The sequence below is a fragment of the Zophobas morio genome, unplaced genomic scaffold (assembly GCF_036711695.1).
Source record: "Zophobas morio isolate AGI-343-1 ecotype UQ-CSIRO unplaced genomic scaffold, CSIRO_AGI_Zmor_V1 ptg000009l, whole genome shotgun sequence".
Lineage (NCBI taxonomy): Eukaryota > Metazoa > Arthropoda > Insecta > Coleoptera > Tenebrionidae > Zophobas > Zophobas morio.
The window spans coordinates 706,378-727,760 of NW_026972114.1; the positions used below are offsets into that span (position 1 = coordinate 706,378).

Sequence of the window (21,383 nt, forward strand, 5' to 3'; positions counted from 1 at the left end):
TTGGAGCTGTACTCTCACAAGGTAACATCGGACATGATTTACCAATAGCTTTTGCGTCCAGAACATTAAATAAAGCCGAGACTAATTACTCGCCGACCGAACGCGAGTTACATTAATGAGTGGAATTTTGACTTATATTGTTTATTCACTCATATTTACTTTGTTTTATTAGAGCTGTGGTTTCTCATGCTCAATTATCTTTATTTACTATTATTATCATTAGTATATAACGACAAAATTTATTATAATATTTTAGTCTTAAGTCTGGGTTAGAATTGTAATTATTAGGAAATAAAATTCTTTGTTGAATATTCTTTTTTCAATTACATAACTGGCGCAGTCGGTAGTATAACGTAGTCGCAAATTAAAGTTGCATCGAGCAGATTTTTGCGATTTGGAATTTTTATTCCTTCAACGTTATCTAAAAAGAAGAACCTGGACTTTGATCCACCCCAAGAATTCTGCATCGAGTCAGACTTCGAAGTGGACTTCCAGATCAACTAATCTGGGCAAGAGGCTCGCTCGAACGACTGGCAATACAAGGTGAGTCGGAGTATCCCGTTCAACCCTTCCTCTAATTTTAACTCCCTGGACAGGATTTAAAATTCTCTCTTCATTTTTTTCTTTCATTTAAAAATTGCAAAAAGAAACGAAACATCGTAAAATAATTTTTCTTGTCTACAAAATTTAATGGTAGATAATAACGATATCGAGCATTTAATCAGTCTGTTTAACCCCATTAATATTCACTTCGATCCAACCATGACGAATGGAACAAATAATGCACCAAATTATCAACTACTCAAACTTTATGTTGATACGATCCCTCATTATAATGGTGATCAGAACACCTTAGAAATTTTCATAAATGCGTGTGATTATTTGTTTCGTACATATGGGTGTGTTGCAGAATTAACAGATTATTTGCTGAGAGTTGTACTTAGCAAATTAACCGATAGGACGCAGTTACTTATTGCGTCAAAAACCGAATTAAGAGATTGGAATTCTGTTAAAGATGCCTTAAGATTAACTTTCGGTGATCAAAGAAACTTAGACTGTTTAGAACAAGATCTCATAACTATATATCCGACCAAAAACGAACAACCTTTAGATTTTGGAAAACGAATTCAAGTGATAAGAAGTCATTTATCAGCTAAACTAAACACCATTTCTAACACCATCATTTCGGATGCTACAAAGCTTGTGTATTCTAACCAATACGACAACCTTGTTTTGAAATCCTTTATTCGTGGGTTGTCTGGTCATTTGCAAACCGTTATTAAACTCCGTAATCCTAATTCGTTAGAACAAGCTATGTGCTATATGACAGAAGAAGAAAACTTTAAGTATACACAAAATTTTGCTAACATGCTTCAGAATCACAACAGATTACCTGTTCATCGCATGCCAATGCTAAACCAGCCCCCATTATTAAAAAATTCGCAAACCGTGCCACATAAAGTTCAACAACCTTTTTTTAATAGACCCCCAAATGTTGGTGCTCGTCAAATCCATACAAATCCTCACGGTTTTAACACATTTCAGACACCATTTCCGAGTCAACCCCTTACGCTTAGACATCGACCTGTTCAACAAAGGTTTCCAACAAATGCCCAAGTTTTTGGTACCCCAAAAAACGTCAGGGCAAAGACCTCAAAATCTTCCTGAACCAATGTCCACTACGTCTAGAAATACATTCATGAGACGACCACAAAGTTCAGTTCAGCCCATGTCAACAAGATCCATCTGCCCTCAGTTTAATAATTATTCTTATCAGCCACATAATTCCCAAAATTTCATATCAGAGGAATTAAACTTTACCCATAATGTCGATCAGCAAACAGAACAATTGAATTTTCCTTGTTTACAACAACAAAACACTGATTACGATTACGAATGTTTGCAAAATGAACAGACCTTTACAGTTTACCACGCAGCTCAAATCTTGACAGTGACTTAAGTGACAACGATAATTTGAATTATCAACAATTGAAACCACACCTATTTGACAATTTTGGACTCTTTTTCTCGATACGGCCAAGCATATCCCATCAAGTCTTTAAATCCAACAAATATAATCGATGGTTTACTTATTTTCATTTCACATCACGGTTTGCCTTTAAAAATTACGATAGACTGTGGTGGCGAATTCAAAAATAACGTGTTAAGTGATTTTTGTAAGCTTCATAAGATTGAACTACATTATACCACACCAAAAAATTCTAACAGTAATTCACATGTAGAACGTTTCCATTCTACTTTAGCTGAAGAAATTAGATGCCTTAAACTGTCAAAACCCAAAGAAAATTCTAATACCTTAATTAACTACAGCATAATCGGTTACAATAATGTAGTTCATTCTGTTACTGGGTATACACCTTTTGAAATTATAAAAGGTCACATCAATTCTAGCGATCCATTTGATTTGACCGATAATAAAATAATCTCCAACTATATTCAAAACCATAAAGAAAATGTAAAATCATTATATGCCGATATACAGCAAAAATCTTTAAAACAAAAAGAATACGTTATTAACAAACTAAACGCCCAAAGAAAAGAACCAGATACTTACGAAATACATAAGTCCGGTTTTGTGAAAACAAAAAACCGAGATAAAGCTAAACCTAAATTTAAGGAAATTAAAGTATTAGGTGATGAAGACGATAAGATTCTTACCAAACATGGCTGTTACCACAAATCCGCCCTTAAGAAAAAGAGAAAATTTTATAATCACTTTTTGTTACAGGAAACAAACGATGATTGCCATAGTAATTCTGTATCTAGCAATCCCTAGTTCATCCTTAGCTTTAGATTCCGATGTAGAAATTAGTCAATTAAAATCACAAATCTTGCCATTTCATCTTGGTACTTGTAAAAATTATTGAAACAAAACACACCTTTATCCATTATATCAAAATTAAACCACTAATTAACCTCTTAGATAATAGCATCAGTTATTTTATCCTTATTAATAATACACTCAATAACTCCTCATCATCATCCAAGAGACCACTAACCTTTTACGAAACAACATTAAAAGAATCATTAACACATTCTCATTACTTGATCCTAGAAGCACAAAATAAAATAAACAATCTTGTTCCTCATTTTCGAAACAAGAGGGCATTAATAGACCTGGTAGGAAAAACATCGAAATTTTTGTTCGGAACTTTAGATTCTGATGATGCAGAACGGTACGACAAAGCTCTTCAAATATTGTCAGATAACCAACAATCTACTTCTAAACAAGTTCAGCTGCAAGTTTCTTTGACTCAACGATTAATTGAAAATTACAATAATACGATTACAACTCTCAACAAAAACCAAAAGTTGATACAGAAAAAACTAAATTTATTCCAAGATAGTATCTATAAAACATTGGACGATTATATTAAAACACAAACTGTTTTAAATCAAATTAATCTGAATTGTCAGAGCTTGATATGATTTCTTGATAATATAGAGGATGCCATAACGTTTGCAAAATTAAATACCTTACATTATTCTGTTATTTCTCTTACTGATTTAAATCAGATCCTCAAAACTTTAGGCCAGTTATATACAAATAAAAAAAATTCCCCAGTTTAAAAGTATTTTTTCTTATTATCGAATAGCAAATTTAAGTTTCTTTTAGCAATGACAAAATCCTTTTCGCTATACAAAAGCCTATTTTCAATTCAAAACATTTTGACTTCTATCATTTATATCCCATACCACAAAAAAACCTAACAATTATTCCACCTAAACCCTTCCTTATTCTCGGATCTCACCGTCATCAATACGAAGACCAAAAATGTCACCTAACCGAAGATATCCGTATCTGCGTCGACAAACTTACTCAAGTCAAGAAAACGACTGTATTATCTCCTGTATATAAAACACCAATGTTCAGAATTGTCGAGCTGCCTCAGTCCACTTCAGCAATCCAATTGTCACACAAATCAGCAACAATTATGCTTTGATCATTCCATCGACCAAAGCTTTGCGCATAAAGAAGACTTGCGAACATCCAGGATACCTGCTTATAGATAAACCGAGTCTGATTAAAATTCCCCAACATTGTAATATATCTGGTGATAGTTTCAGATTTAGCAACAAAGATGACTTTATAATTGGGCAACCATTCCTTCTACACGAAATACCCTTTGGAGGTGCAAATGAACCTCCTGTACACAGTGATCACATCCACTTGGACAACATCAACTTCGATGAGATCTCTAAAATACAAGCCGAAGCGTGTCATCTTCATCCAACACCACCGGTCCACTATCAGGCGCATATGACGTCAACCTTGTTATCAGTGTTGATAACTCTGGCACTTCTGATGTTTGGCTGGGTTATTTACACCTATAGAGACCATTTCAAATGCCTGAAGAAATTTTCACTACGTGAACGGGAAAATAGCGCAAAAAATAAGACATCCGTCTTATTTTCCGACCTAACGGGGGAGGAGTTACATTAATGAGTGGAATTTTGACTTATATTGTTTATTCACTCATATTTACTTTGTTTTATTAGAGCTGTGGTTTCTCATGCTCAATTATCTTTATTTACTATTATTATCATTAGTATATAACGACAAAATTTATTATAATATTTTAGTCTTAAGTCTGGGTTAGAATTGTAATTATTAGGAAATAAAATTCTTTGTTGAATATTCCTTTTTCAATTACATAACTCGCGAACTTCTCTAACGCGTTATATGACAGAGAACAGCAAGAAAGTTTATTAAGATTTAAGTTTTAGTGATATACTTACTGAACCCTTAGCAACCAGTATTCCATTCAATGAAACACTGATTCATTTTAACAACGCCAAACAAGGGTAATAATAGCTAGAATATAAACAGGAATACGAGAAGTTCTTTTTAAAAACAAGTTTGTTAAACCAATAAACTTAACTGACTATTGTTTTTTTATATATTTTTTCGTTTCGTTTATTCAGATTTTTTAATAAAACACTTTTATTTTTTGAATTTTCATCATGTTTCTCTTTTATTTCGTATAATTCACCATATTTACATGTGGCAAGGATTGGAGTGTCAACGATGACTCACATAGTGTCGATCATTAGACATGGCTTTTATGCAATAATTGTAAATTACTGCGTTATAGTAGAAAGATTTTCATATAAAGACAAAATAAAAAACAGTATCTTAAATCCGTCAGAAACATTGAAAACAAAAAATATGTTTCAGAAAGAGATTTTAAGCATTTTTATTTGCGGTGAGATCTTTAAGTGCCAATCGTTGGGTATTTTACCCTATTTAACCACACTAAAAACAAGCGAAATTGTTTCAAAAACATTAATTCATTAAATTTTAATTAAACATGCATCCATACTCTGATACTGATAGGCAACCTGGAGGAACCGTATCTGCTTTGATATTATCCATAAAAATTGTATTTTTAATAAATTGCAATGAACATAGTAATTAGGTACGCGGTTGCTATTACTATTATTTATTGCATTGTGTTTGGGGTTTAACGTAAAACTGTAATAACTTTTCATTAGAAATGTTGCAAAATTTTCATGATCTCGATTATAACTGCTTGCGTCAACATTGTGTAGAAAGTTCAAATTGATAATTTATTGTCACAAAAACAAAAACTTACCCCATGATGATTATTACTACAAATGGCGAGAATCTTGATGAACTGTTCCATGTGCAACTAACACAAAAACTTTGTGAAACTAAAAACATCCGTAAGTGTTTGGGAAAACCGATCACGCTTTGTACACTGACGACTGACCGGTATAAAAAATCGGCCGCCCTGAAATATTTTGCAAACCATTTTGAAAATTGTATTTTAACTAGTGATTGTATTTATTTCTCTTTTTTTTTGGGCTAATTTGTACATCCTGTGCCTACAGTGTATGATTCTCTATAGAACATAACAATTACTAGATCAATTAATCATTTTTAAAGCGATTTTGCGAAAAATGTCAGGGTGGCCGGTTTTTTGCCGGTCAGTATATATTTTCGAAAGTCCAGAACACAAGTAACACAATTCTACAAGTTCACTGTCATTGTGGAATCACTAATCACTGTCGTTCAACTCATCGTCAATACACACTTCCTGTTACGAGTCGGCCGCAAGCACAACTGAGAGGACTCATGCGAACAATATATTCCCAACAACTTTGTGCGCAGGCTTTGCGCAGAACCTCTTACAGAATTTAGGCGGTGTCTACGTAGCCACCGACGGTAAATAATGCAAGCTATTTTGCTATTAATTTATTTATTTATAAGTATTAACGATTTAATAAAAGGTGGTCCTAATTACTAATGATTAATGAATTCACTAGTAGCACAGATCTGCAAGATTTGAATGTTAAAAACCTATTTATGTTTTAACTACTATTTTGCATATCTCGTATTAGCCAATAACACGTGACGCCACGCTGTGGCGGAAACTCAGCATTTGACAAGCGCCGTGAAACTCCATAAGTGACAATGTTAACATTTTCGCATTTTATTTAAAAGTGTGGGTATTTATCTAGAAAATAAACACGTGAATAGCTTCTTTCATATCTTTTCTGTGTATCTGGGTGCTTTTTTTGGCGATTTGAGTTTAAAAAAACCATAATAAAAATAAAAATACAGAACGCTGTTTTGGTCTGCATTCTTCGTCACCCAAAATACATCCGTGTGTTTTAAGCGGTAAATCGGAAATTAATATTTTCGTTTGAGGTTAATGTGACGGGTTTAAGTGAAGGTGTGTGATTTGTTTTTAAAGTATGGATAATTTAAGGGTCCCCAGTCGTCGCCCGCAAAATCGGTTTCAGTGAGAATTATTTTTTGTAACTATGCAACCCAAAGTACGGATGCACGGTAGGTAGCAACCCAAGAGAGGAGAGATTATGTTCACTGTAGGGAGTCCGTCATAAAATGCAAATCGGTAAACAACACCAGATAAGCTTATTTATTTTGAAATGAAGGGTACAGGGAAATAACCATCGAAATCCATTTCTATCTATTTTGAAAGAAATTGAGTTGAAAGTTAAAAACGCTGCGGAAAATAGATTGAGAAACCCACAAGGTTCAGTCTAACACAACTTTTTATTTTCTTTATAATGTTTTAAAAATATATAAAATAAACTGTTTATGTTCAAATATAACAGCAAGAAAAATTGGTGGAAAGCTGTTTCGACAGAACTTCCCTCGCACGTAAAATACAATGAAACATATCCAGCATTTTCGAGTTAAATTTTTACTTTAGGTACACAATTTTGTGATGAAATCATCAACACTTTGCAAGGACACGTAAATCAATGTGGATTAGACTAAAAATAACAGTATTCCAAAAATTTCTGGGAAAATGGAGTGAGTCGAGACTGATTTAATCAATAGAATAAATTGACTCATTCATTAATTTTTTTGAGCCACCTAGGTATATAAGCAAATCTAAAATATTAATGCAATGATAAATTACAAGAAAAAACTCATCATATTTTGCACATTTTTAGTAATATTTATTCAGCAAAATTTTGAGATGATTTTATCAATTTTTTAGTGGCATAATCCTGAACTTGTGGTTTATAAATACATTATTGAGATTTTTCGACTTTTCGGTTTTTCGATTTTTCAAATTTTGATGTTTCAATTTTTCAGTATTTTAATTTTTGACATTTTCAATTTTTCCATTCTTCAGATTTTCGATTTCTCCATTTTTTTATTTTTCGATTTCTCAATTGTCCGATGTTTCACTGATACGATTTCGCAATTTTTCAACTTTTCGATATTTTAATTTTTCAATTTTTAAAATTCTAGATTTTTCGATTTCTCCAGTTTTCAGTTCTTCTATGCGTATTTCAGTTTTTTAATTTTCGGAATTCATTATATTTCTGATTTTCCATTTTTTTTTTTAATTGTTCGATTTTCCAGTTTTTCGATGTTTCGATTTTTCAATTATACGATTGTTCAATTTCTCGATTTCTAAATTTTAGATTTTGCGATTTTAATTTTTTTTTATTTTTTCATGTTTGGACTATTTATTATTGCTAAAAATAAAAGTAAAAAATAACTACCAAAATTGTGACTAAAAATATGTACCTAAAAATTAATAGAAAATAGAACACATTGCTGCTAAAACATAAAAATTAACTGTACTTTCCCAAAAAAATCTATTGCTTGATTACTGTTCCACTAGTATTGCTAATTTAGGACGTTAGTATCAAACGCAGTGAAAGCATTAATTCTTAGTTAAACAAAAAAATAGTTGAGTGTCAAAGTCGAGTGAAACATGTGAGACGTGTGTAAACAAAAGCATCTAAATAATAACTATTTCCCGCAGAATTTCTGGAGGCTTATAGAGTCGACATTGGCCTGAGCGCGCTCCGGTCTGTGGATCATACAATAAGTTCTCGGGCGATGATGTACCTAATAACGAGGCAGTTGAAATACCTGATATGTCACAGCGCAAAAAGTATTTCTCAAAAAACTTTCAAACCTTGATGTCTTTTTAATCGAACAAAACACAATTTGCGAACGCAATAATCCAGAATGGTGCGCAGAAAAATCCTTTAGACTAACCGAACGTTATTTTGGTAAAATTTGCAAAATGAGAGAACAAGTAACACGGCTAATCTTACTGTACTGTGAAAAACATTTTACATCCCTGCAAATCTAGTTCGGCATGTACTCTCCCAAAATCTTCGCATAGAAAATGAAGCAAGGACAACTGAAGCATTTTGCAGTAACACCAAACTGACAATAAGACAATGCGGTTTGTACATTTTTAGCGGCATCGCCAGACGGCTTAATAAACGAAAACGCTATCTTAGAAATATATAAAATGTCCAATTTAAATAATGCTTAATTCAACGAGATGATAAATTTTGGGAAAATAATATGATAAAGCGAAATAGATAGAGAGAAAAATTTTATTTTATGCCTTTCTTCCGGAGAGAGTAGATTCTCGTTATTAAACAAATCAACCCATTAGATAAATTGTAAAGAAAATATTGTACAATTAAAATTTTTTATTTGCATTCGCGTCATGTGTAGTTCATATAAATCTTTTCCCCTTCTAGTATAAACACACACAGGAATAAATAGTAATATTGGAATAGGTTTGCTGGAGATATCACGTAAAAAACGTGCCTATAATACTCTACCTCATAGGTGGTGCGGAAAAGAGTATCAAAAAATTAAATTTAAATAAATAATAATAATAATAATAATAATAATGTTTATTCTAAACCAACAGACAAAATGTCTATACAGGTGACACAATAACACAAGTGATTAAAAAAAAAACAATAATATTAATAAAAAGATATAACATAAATATATATAAACCAAAAACAAAAAAACTACTAAAATGACTTAATCAAATTATTGCTTATTGTTTCTTAACTTCGGCATGAGTTCTGAAGACCCAGTACACATACATAGCGATAAAAGCTTCTTTCTAATGTTTTTACTACAGAAATCATGAAAAAATATATCGATGTCATGGTGCATTACACAATTATACAATCTAAGACTACTTACAAGGGGGCTGTTAAAATGCCGATAGGTGTTCGGTAATACATAATAGAATGTTATAGGAGATCTTACATTAATTCGAGGAACGCACATTTTAATTTCACTTAACAAGTTGGGGACTATCACTGCACCTTTTAAGATTTTTTGTAAGAATATTAAGTTGGAAACATTTCTTCTAGCACACAGGCGGGTCTCAATAACTAAATTTAGTAGAGCATTTTGGTCGCAGTGTCGTGGTGAATAACACTTGAACATTTTGAAATAAAGATATTTACAGTATTTGCGAAGAACATTTTCAAATAACATTACATATATATGTTGAAAGGGGTTCCATATAACAGCACAATATTCAAGCTTACACCTGACCAAGCTGTGGAATAATGACCTTATAATGGAAATGTCATTGAAGTCTACAGTATTCCTTATAATAAATCCTAAAATTTTCATTGCATTTGTCACAATAGCCTCAAAATGCGGTATAAATGATAAAGTACAATCCATTATAACCCCTAGATCAGAAACACGATCAGATCTCTTAAGCATAGTACCATTTATGTTGTAATCAAAAACAAGCGTAACTACTTTCCTAGTGTAAGACATAATTAAGCATTTACCATTATTAATCGGAAGATGGTTATTTTTACAGAAGGAAGTAAATTTATCAATGTTTTGCTGCAACTTTTCGCAATCAGAAAGATCTTTTATAATATTCACAATTTTTAAATCATCCGCATAAATATAAAATTTGCAGTCTATATAGTTAACAACGTCATTCAAGAACATGATAAAAAGGAGGGGACCAAGATTGGATCCTTGGGCAACACCACTGTGTACACTAAACAATTTTTATTTGCAACCACTGTATTCCACATACTGCTGTCTATCTAGTAACATCGTCTTAATCACTTTTATTAAGATTCCAGAAATACCAAAAGCATCCAACTTGCGAAGCAAAATACAATGATTAACTTTGTCGAAAGCTTTGGAGAGATCAGTGTACACAACGTCGACTTGGGACCTCTTATCCAAGGCTTGCGACACAAAATGTGTAAATTCATACAAATTTGTAGTGGTAGATTTACTTTTAAAGAATTCATGTTGTTCAACAATAATACCATTTCCTACGTGAGAATACATAATGTCAGACAGGACAGACTCAAACAGCTTTGCCAAGTTGCATAAAAGAGCAATTGGTCTATAATTATCAATCTTATTTCTATCACCAGACTTATGTACAGGACTGTAGTGTACGACCGCCCTTATGCTCATGTCCGTGAGGAACCCGCCAAAAAAGCAGGGTCGATGGTAGTATATCTCCGCGTGAACATGTTATATTGTCATGTCGTACATGTTCTGTAATTATCGTTACCTAAATATATTTTGATGTTGTAGTAATCGTTTAAATACACAACAAGGACATAAACGCGATGACTTCCATATGGTAGGGTATGAACCAGTTTCTAATATTAAATTAAAAATATGACACAGGGCTACCAACAAACAAGAGATAGAATCCTTAATTATAAACGCAGGTACATCATCTGGTCCAGCAACGCAGTTGTTCTTTAACTTCTTCGCCGCCTTCAAAATTTGATCCGGATGAATGCAAAAGTTATTTAACACAGTTGAATGCAAACAGCTGTATTCATTAACTAAAGATGGACAACACAATTTATCACAGTAGTCACAGACACCAAAACCAATATCACAAGTGATGTCACAGACATGGTTAGCACTATCACATACAAAAACAGTCTCAAACTGTTGGGCAAATGCATTCACAATATCTTCAGGAGATGTAAGTGTTTTACCTTCATGAATCATGTGTCCCAGCACACTACTTCTCTTCTTTTTCATGTTGACAAACGACCAGAACTTTTTGGGATCATCCTTCATGACAGTTTCAGAGTGGCTAACAAAGTTAAGATATTCTTTTCGAATCTCTGTTTTGGCCAAGCGTCTAAGTTCTTTGAATTTGTCCAAATGATATAGAAATTTTGTTTTTTTATAACACTTCCAGTGCTTATTTTTTAAACTGACCACATCAATAGCTCATTTTGTAAACCACATTGGATAATTCTTTCTTTTAGTTGTTTTTCTTTGCAGATGCACATACTTATGGAGTAGATCATAAATGATGATATAAGTCTCTTTACACGCGGAATCAACATCAGTAATTTCTAAGATTCTTGACCAGTCAATAAGTGACAAGGTTAAGTAGAGTTCCATAAAGTTAGCTCTTCGAAAATTAAACTTCAAAGACTCAGAATTTCTGGGGAAGTGAGTATTACATTGTTCATTAACACAAGAGATAATCATTTCCAAACAAGGATGGTGAGGATCTTCCGGGACCAGTGGGACAGAATGTTTAAAAATATCAATGTTAAAGTGATCAGTTGTAAGAAGTACATCTAAGATTTTCCTATTATGATTTACAATATTGTTGTGTTGTGTAAGATTATTTAGAGTACTAAAATGTCTATAAATATTAAGAAGTTTAGTTGATTTACTAGAAGTCATAACTTCAACGAGATCAGGAATGTTTAAATCACCAGCTAGTATTACAGGATTGGAGAAGTCAATATTTTGTTCTAAACACTCAAATAATTGAGTATATATAACATCAGGGAGATTGGGTGGCACATAAACCGTCACAATAGAAACTGTGCGATTGTTGACTGATATTTTTATTCCTAATAATTCAATTTCTGCATGTAATTTGGTCAAATTACATGCAGAAAAATTAATGTAAGAAAAATTCATTACTTGGAGGTTGATATTTAACACAGGATGATGCAAGTCTTCTCTAATGAGCGGATCCATGTCACGAATAATAGAGCAAACATTTGAGGTACTGAAGACTAGATCCAAAATATGACCATCAGAATTTCGAATAGTATTGAACTGCCTTAAGTTTAACAATGAAGCCATATTACGAACAGTACTAGCTTTTGTATCAGAAGTGTTATTTAAAAAACTCGGAACATTGAAATCACCAATTAGAAATATATTAGAAAGCTCCATAGAGTAGCACTCAAAACATTCGATAAAAGCCACAAAATCATCAACCGAAACATCTGGAGGTATGTAAACTAAAAATATGTGTAAACTATCTTGTCGATAAGTTAATTTACAACCTACAATATCACATAGAAAAAAATCCTTAAACAACGACAAATCTAGACTTTTGACGCTAAACTGGGCATTGACAGCGAGAACTACTCCCCCTCCTCTTTGACGACCAGATCTAATAAAGTTTCTATCCGAACGAAATGTAATATAATTGGGGGGAATAAATTCACTGTTACTAATTGATGAATCTAGCCATGACTCAGTAATACAGACTATCTGAAATTCGGCAGATGTTAAGCAGGAGTAAATGTCATTAATATGCGATCTAATACTGCGTGCGTTCTGGTAATAAATCGAAAAACTTTGGGCATTTTTGGAGAATGTAGTACCAGATTGAGTAGACTTCGAATTAATATCACTAACATTGACTGTAACTTGAGGAAAAATATGTGGACCAATTGGAGAAGTACCAGAATAAACATCATTAGGGTCAAAGACTATCTCAGTCTTGCTAATGCTAGTATTGTCATGATAATTAGTTAATGTAGGCATAAAAAATCACATTTATCAGGTTCAATACCAAAGACTTCTTTATTGATTTTACTGATAACCTCCTTAAACCCAGAACACGAATTATATTCCCAGGCAGCGTGAGCACAGTCAATAACGTTACTGTTGTTATCGGATAATGTAATTTTGAGTTTAATTTTAAGTTTATTTAATCTGATTCACCTACATCAGCACTAATTATTGTAATGTGTACTAAAGGGGTCTCCCGTGAATAAATTTATTATTATTATTATATAAATATATTATTAAATCGCTTTATTTGATCTTTCCAGCAAAATTTTTTTTCTCAATGTCAGTTTCAATTTGACAATTAATTTGACAGGAATAGTACTGAAGACGTCGTTCGAGTGCGCCACATTATGTACTAGAAAGGGGAATTTTTTTTTCCATACAAAATCAAAAATTGTAACGGCCATATACACAAGTTAGTGTAGATTAATGTAGTTGGTCAGGACAAATGTAAAGAAAATTTTACATCTTGTGGTTTCTTTATTATTTAAAAAAGAGTGCATGTCTAGCAAATAGCAACTGCGCATGTGGTCTATATTGACTGTTCTGTGGTTTGGATTATGTTGTGTCCGACTGTTGCTTGTATTAGTGACTACTTGATCAGGTATTTAATGGAGTAATAGGGGTAATTAATAATGGTGGTTTGGTTCGAAGCGTGGCGTGGTTTTAGTTTTACCAGTCTTTAGCCCAGTCAGGAATGTTATATAGTGAAATTAAAGTTATAGTAAAATTGTAAGTCCATGGTCCAGTTATACATGCCGTAAATTTATGTGTAGTTTCAGTGCCATAAAATGTATAGAATTATTATACTAGCTGTGCCCTGAACTGTCGATTGTGTTCAAATTTTCCTAGATTTCTTGAAGTTTAGTGTGTATACGTGCAACAATTCTTGAAGGACGGACGGCCTGGATCCTTTGGTTGGTAAGTTTTTGTTGCTGGACTTGTTGGTAATGCGAATCGTGGATGTGTGCATAACGCTTATGACAACCTTATCATGTGGCAGCTATTTTATTTAAATAATTCTAAATTTGCGAGCTGTGTGTAGGAGACACCGGAGCACTAGGGTTGCCAGATTTTTTTGGTAACAATATTAGGTAAGGTGATCGATTATTAAAAATCAAAAACTAGAACACGTCAAATTCAAAAACAGATTTTTTGATTAGGTAATCCTAATGATACATGACATTGCTCATTGCACATAACACATAATATAAAGTCCATTCACTAAGGTTGTGAATTGTCAGTGTAAAAATTTTTCAAAATTTCTTGAGTGTACCAGTATTCGTATAATTTTTTTCATGCTGTACACAAAATTTAGTTCTATTTACTTTAAGGTTAGATGTGCCACAATCAAATTCAATCATAAGGTGTCAACGCATTGCAACCAAAATAGATTTTCAAAATTTCTATTAGTTTTTTGTCAGTGCGACCAACATAATGACACTTTCACAATTCACAATCTTAGTGAATGAACAATACATATAAATTAATTAGACACATAACTAAATGGCACACAGCGTAAGGAACGTAAAATATAACGTAACATGATGATAATCAGTTACATATCATCAGTTTAATAAAATATATTATTATCAGTCTCATAAAAAATAACAAAAATTTTGATTCAATAATAAAACAAAAATAATACTTATGAACATTAGTGAGACATTTAACTTTCATCTAGACTGCAAAAAATATTACAAATATGTATAATCTTCACTTAAATTTATACATTTGTGAAGAATGTAAGTATCTTTTCATTAGATTTTAAAATATCAAAAAATTCTAAACAAGTATATGGAACGTTCGTTTTTACCATTAATGTTGATTTCAACGTTTCCACTTTTAAATTAGTTTTATTTTCCGTCTATACAGTGTACTCTCTCTTGCGCGGACACCGTCGCTCGCACAGAGTTTGTCCGGCCAACAGGGGTGCCCGTCTAAAGAATTTGTCCGCTTAACAGGAGTGTCCGTTCTTGAAGAATTAACAGATTTTTTATTTAATACAGTTTTATTTAAGGTAGAATAATAATAATAATAAGAATTGACAATAATACATGAAATATTAAATTTTAAACCTGATTGAAATAATCTTGTAAGGTTGTCTGCTTCAAATTGGACTGATTTAATGAAACACTTTCAAAATGTAACATCAAGTCACAGCAAACTTGAAATCCCTTCATGTCGTTTTTATTCGCACAAAAATGTTTCAGCTTTTGCACACCTTCTATAGCTTCCCTATTCGTTTTCATGAATCCAGATGAGACAGTTTCCATGTATTCTGTCGTTGCCTCGCCTTCTTCTTCCTCATTTTCTTCTATCTCGACATCACTTGGCTCGTTTATCTCCAATCTTTCATCGTTAATCCATAAATCGTTATCAAAATTAACAAAATCATCAAAGCCAACATTGCTGCTCATCCGTTTCATTCCTCGAGTCATTTCTCCAATCACTGCTAAGGGAATATCATCGTCGTCTTCAAAAGCATCATCTATGGATTTTTCAAAAGTGTCATTCCTGAATCTAAATCCTGCTTTTTGAAAGCAATTTGTTATTGTCGCAGGAGTCACTTTCTCCCATGCTTTTTGAATAAAGTATATTACATCCAACAAGTTGATTTTTTTAATCAGATCTTCTGAAGAAGTGGCTTCATCCATTCTAGCCAGAACATGTTTCACAATCATGGATCTATACCAAGTTTTGAAATTTTTAATAATCCCTTGGTCTAGGAGTTGGCACACCGACGTAGTATTTGGTGGAAGAAAAATTATTTTGATATTTTTTAATTTGAAGTTTTTGTCGTGCGATGCCGCATTGCCCAGAAAAAGAAGAATCTGCCGTTTTTGAGAAGCCATTTTTCTATCAAATTTCTGCAGATAGTCACTAATTATGTCGGATGTCATCCAAGATTTTTGGTTAGAATACCATGAAACGGGTAAAGTGTTTAAATTAATTTTTCCAAAAGCCCTCGGTCTAGCAGCTTTACCAATGACGACTAATTTTTCACGTTCCCCGGCCATATTCACACTGTGTAGAATAAACAATCTTTCTTTTGCTAGTTTTCCGCCGGAGCACTTTTCACCCTTGAATGAAAAAGTTTTAGTGGGCAATGCCCGAAAAACCCTGTTTCATCCGCGTTGAAAATATCACGTGCATCATAACCGCGTATCAATGAAGGAAGTTTTTCTTCAAACTCCGCCACGTCTACTTGATTTACACTAGCTGCTTCCCCACTAACTGCTTTGAAGGTGATGTTGTGTCTCTTCTTGAAGCGTTGTAACCATCCGGAGGATGCATTAAAATTTTGAATGTTCAAACTCTCTGCAATTTCCTTAGCTTTACTTCTTATTATTGTCCCAGACAGTGGAATATTTTTATTTCTTGCTTTGATGAACCGCTTGTAGCAGCGTTGATCAATTTTTAGACCTTCAGGTTTGAAGAAAGTGCGCTTCTTATTGACATTAACGTTTGTTTCCCATTCTTTTAGAAGTTCGTTTCTTTTGTTTATGATGGTAGCCGCCTGACTTTTACCAATTTTAAATGTTTTTCCTAAGACTCGAGCACTAACTTTATGTTTAGTGTAAAACTCCACTATTTTGACTTTTTCTTTCAACGTTAAAATTCTTTTCTTTTGAGACATAATTACGCTCTCAGCAAACGAAAGAGAATAAGTGACTAGTGAGAATGAAAAATGAAACGGGCAAACGTGCTTAATGTGGATATTTACAAATTTTCCACATGCATGCATATCACATTATTGACGCTGTTTCAGCGTTTCGTCGCCAAGTATTGTCCGTACAACAGAGATTGCGTTCGAAAATTTGTTTTGAAAGCACTGTCCGTGTCCGGTTACAAGGGGGTCCGCTTAAGAGAACAACATTTATTAAGAAATGCCTATGCGTTGGCCGGTCGCAGAAAAATCGTCCGTACAAAAGGGGTGTCCGCTTATGAGGAGTGAATTGACGGAATTCGTGCATCAAGGCGGTTAATTCACACATATTTCAGATAATACATCTATACGATTATTTTTTGTTTTTCCACAAAACACTCAATCCACATACAAAATGGAGGAAAGACGAAACATGGACGAAACTACAGACGAAACATTATTATTATTATTTAAAGCGATCGGGCAGAGACCAAAGCTTGTTATGCCCGCGCTATTCAATATGGAATAACAAATCCGTTTACGCAAATTGCGAGTCATACCTTATTTTGAAAACATTCGTGGATCGACTCACTACAATTTGATTAGGTAACGAATTCCAATGTTGAAAAACTCTATTGCTGATAAAGTACTGCCGCGGAAAGTGGCTCTCTTAGCAACATATGTGATGTAATGTGACCACGAAAGATCAGAACCAATGAAAACACCCAAATCTCGACAACAGACCGCTTTGACAAGTTGCGTGCCACCGATGCTGTACGAAAACTGTGGATTGTATTTTCCAATGTATAAAACTGTACATTTTTGGGTGTTGAGAAGCAGTCGCCAGTCCTGTGACCATTTGAAAACTGCGTTAAGATCTTGTCTCAAAAAGAAATTATTAGTGTTAACATTGTATAGTTTGATAGTGTCCGCGTACATTGCAAAAGGTGTGTCATTCATAAGTGGTCGTTCTACTGTAACGAATTTGAGTTGTTTCACCCAATTCGTAGCCAATAGTTTCGATGCTAAACAGCAGGTGGACGTGATATATACTGATTTTTCCAGGGCGTTTGACAAACTCAACCACAGAATTCTACTGATAAAATTACGCAACTTTGGCTTCTCCGATTGTTTACTGAAATTAATGGTATCTTACCTAACTGGTAGATATCAATGCGTGACGTACCTTCAACATCAATCCGAAACAATTTTGGTCCCGTTCGGCGTCCCACAGGGCTCTGTTCTAGGTCCGCTACTTTTCAATGTCTACATCAACGATGTTATTAAAAACATTAGTTCTCAAGTTTTAATTTACGCAGACGACCTAAAAATCTTTCGTCATATTATTAATGTTGAAGACTGTCAAATTCTACAGGAAGATATTCATACTTTTGAAAACTGGAGTAAATCTAACATGTTACCTATAAATTTTGGCAAATGCTTCATTATGTCTCTAACAAATAAAAGTTGTAAGCTTAGTTTCAATTACACTATTAACTTGAATATCTTATCAAGAGTGGATTCCTTCAGAGATTTTGGAATAATGTTTGATTCTAAACTCACGTTTTCTCTACATATTAGTAATACAGGGTGCCGCATCCAAGTCTGGATATAAGGAATTAACATGGGAATTGGTTTTTATTTTATAATATCTCCCCAGATCACTTTAAAGCTATTATTGAGTGATGCCTTTGTGGAGGTCGAAGAGGGCTATCGGCCAGTATTTTTTTCAAATCGTTGCATCGCGCTCATTTACTGTAAAAAGGTTTTAAAAATCGTATTTTGAAATTCGCGCCCGATCTGAGTTGTCGCGAAATGTTCCGTCGCACTGTCGAAGTTCGGCGATCGCGTCTTCAGATTAGCCATGCAAAATCCAAATGTCAAAGTGAAATTAGAAATTATTCTCAGAAATCAATGAACAACTCAAACTGATTTATTTTATCCGGTGTGATGATTATTGTAGGACAAATTAAACGGAATAAATGCACAAATTGATCCATTCATTCGTCATAGTGCGCGACCCCGTCAAACGATTCATCTCGAACTACACTCAGGCCGTATCCAAAAAGCCCGAGATGAAGACTTCGAGCAGCTGCGATTAGATGAAAAAGCGAGGGCCTGCTTGTTCTTCGACGGTTAATTTAATTAGTAGGTAATTTGGATAAATTTCACACTTTTTTTTTAATCACCAAAGATTGGAAGTCAATTGATTTTACATTCGTTAAGCAGGGATGGAGTTTTTGCCCCATGGAAACATGTTCGTTACAAGAAATTTTTGAGAGAGAAATCTAGAACATTCACTTATCAACATTTTAAAATATTTTTCTGTATTACGAATGTGTTTTGGGATTCAGAAACTTTTGTATTACTGTTTTATTTATTTATTGTGTTAACAACAACAAAAATAAAAATAATATTTCACAAAACAAAGTTACATTTATTTTCAAAGATAATAAAAATTACATAAAATCAGGTGGTGTTAACAGGTGCATGTTTGGCGCCACAATTTGAATTATGCATTTAAGAACTTTTACTAATTAGTAACTGTTGTAAGGGATGCCGTGTCATTGGCACCAATCAGATTATTTCAAGCTCTTGTAGGATCCGTGGTAGAAACAATTCACTGGCTCTGATTCTTATCAGGTGGGCACGACGTCTTCTAGGGATCTTAAACAGATGGGATAGAAGAGTTTCAAATAGCATCATGACAAAAAATTAAAGCCTGAGGACTACTCACGTATGGTGTTTTACGAAGGAACGCTTGAGAAAATCTAGGCTGATGGAGAGTTTTTGAGGAACATTTGTTTTACTGATGAATGTTCATTTGGTCTTAAGGGAAGTTATAATCGTCAGAACGATCAAATTTGAGCAATACACAATCCTCACGTGGTCGATGACATTGACCATCGTTATCAATGGCGTGCAACTGTCAGTGTGTGACTGGGGCTTCGAGGACATCATGTCATTACACCTTTTTTCATCGAATTTGGATTGAATGCTCAGAAGTAGGACAATATGCTAGATCAGCAAATACTTCCTAGGACTCGAAGGGTGCGGCATCTGCAGCAGATCTTTTACATGCAGGATCAAATCTCCAGCCATAGAACTCGCATAAATGTTGTTTATTTGAACCACTATTTTCCCGCAATGTTGGAATGGAAAGTTTGCACCGCCCCATTGGCCTGTGCATTCGCCAGATCTAAACCCCTGTCAATTTGTTCTTTGGAGATTTCTTCACGAGCATCTGTATTCGAACAATACGAGCTATACAAACAGAGACGCGCTGAAACAAGCAATCCAGCAATATTGTCTTCATATTTCAACTCAAATGCTAATCAACACGCGTAGGAGTTTTGAAGATTGGCGTACTTACTGTACGGCTGCTGAGAGCAGTCTTTTTGAGCAATTCTTGAAAATAGTGTAATACTTCTCCAGATTCGTACAATATTTCATTACTTCATTCATCAACAATTTTTAAATTTTGTTATTTGTAGTTATCTAAATGGTTCATTAAAAGGTTCTCTTCAAAGGCGCCAGCTCTTTTGATGGTAAATCTTATCATCACACAATAAGAAAAGCGGACCCTCGCTTTTTCATCTAATTGCAGTAGAACATGGCATTTTAATGAGATTTTAGTAATAAAGACTCGACCAGCACCACCAACATAACCTAATAAAATATTTTGTGCAGTTTGTGCATTTATTCCGTTTAAATTGACCTACAATAATAATCGTTATATTGGATAAAATAATTCAATTTGAGTCGTTCAGTGATTACTGAGTGAGGCAGCGCGAGTACATCCCTAGCTTCTTCTTCTTCGTCTTTTCGGTACGAATGTACATTCCTAGCTTGAAGGGCTCCCAGGACATGTCAGAATGCTGTCCATGGGGTTTACAGGAAGACCAGCTGCTCGAAGTCTTCATCGCGGGCTTTTTGGATACGGTCTGAGTGTAGTTCGAGATGGCTCGTTTGACGGGGTCGCGCACTATGACGAATGAATGGATCAATTTGTGCATTTATTCCGTTTAATTTGTCCTACAATAATCATCACACCGGATAAAATAAATCAGTTTGAGTTGTTCGTTGATTTCTGAGAATAATTTCCAATTTCACTTTGACATTTGCATTTTGCATGGCTAATCTGAAGACGCGATCGCCGAACTTCGACAGTGCGACGGAACATTTCGCGACAACTCGGATCGGGCGCGAATTTCAAAATACGATTTTTAAAACCTTTTTACAGTAAATGAACGCGATGCAACGATTTGAAAAAAATACTGGGCGATAGCCCTCTTCGACCTCCACAAAGGTATCACTCAGTAATAGCTTTAAAGTGATCTGGGGAGATATTATAAAATAAAAACCAACTTGCCATGTTAATTCCCTATGTCCAGACTTGGATGCGGCACCCTGTATAATTGCTGAAGCGTTTAAATCCCATGGGTCCAGTTCTTAACATAACATCACTATTTTTAATACGTTATATTGTGGTTTCGTAAGATCAAAACTTGAATACGCCAGTATTGTATGGGCTCCGTCAGCTCAATTTTACATTCAATCTATAGAAAAAATCCAGAGGTGTTTTCT

At 33.9% G+C, this 21,383-nt stretch overlaps 2 protein-coding genes across 2 annotated transcripts in view; both read right to left on the reverse strand.

The window, feature by feature from the left end:
- Positions 1-21,383, reverse strand: part of LOC135125746 (uncharacterized) — a 565,798-nt gene that overhangs the window by 242,366 nt on the left and 302,049 nt on the right. The window lies entirely within an intron of this gene.
- Positions 20,477-20,920, reverse strand: LOC135125566 (heparan sulfate glucosamine 3-O-sulfotransferase 2-like). Its single transcript, XM_064051218.1, has 2 exons — positions 20,574-20,920; positions 20,477-20,514 (listed from the first exon to the last, which is right to left on the reverse strand). The coding sequence occupies exons 1-2, from the start codon at positions 20,810-20,812 to the stop codon at positions 20,505-20,507; spliced, it is 249 nt and encodes an 82-aa protein (XP_063907288.1). The 5' UTR covers positions 20,813-20,920; the 3' UTR covers positions 20,477-20,504.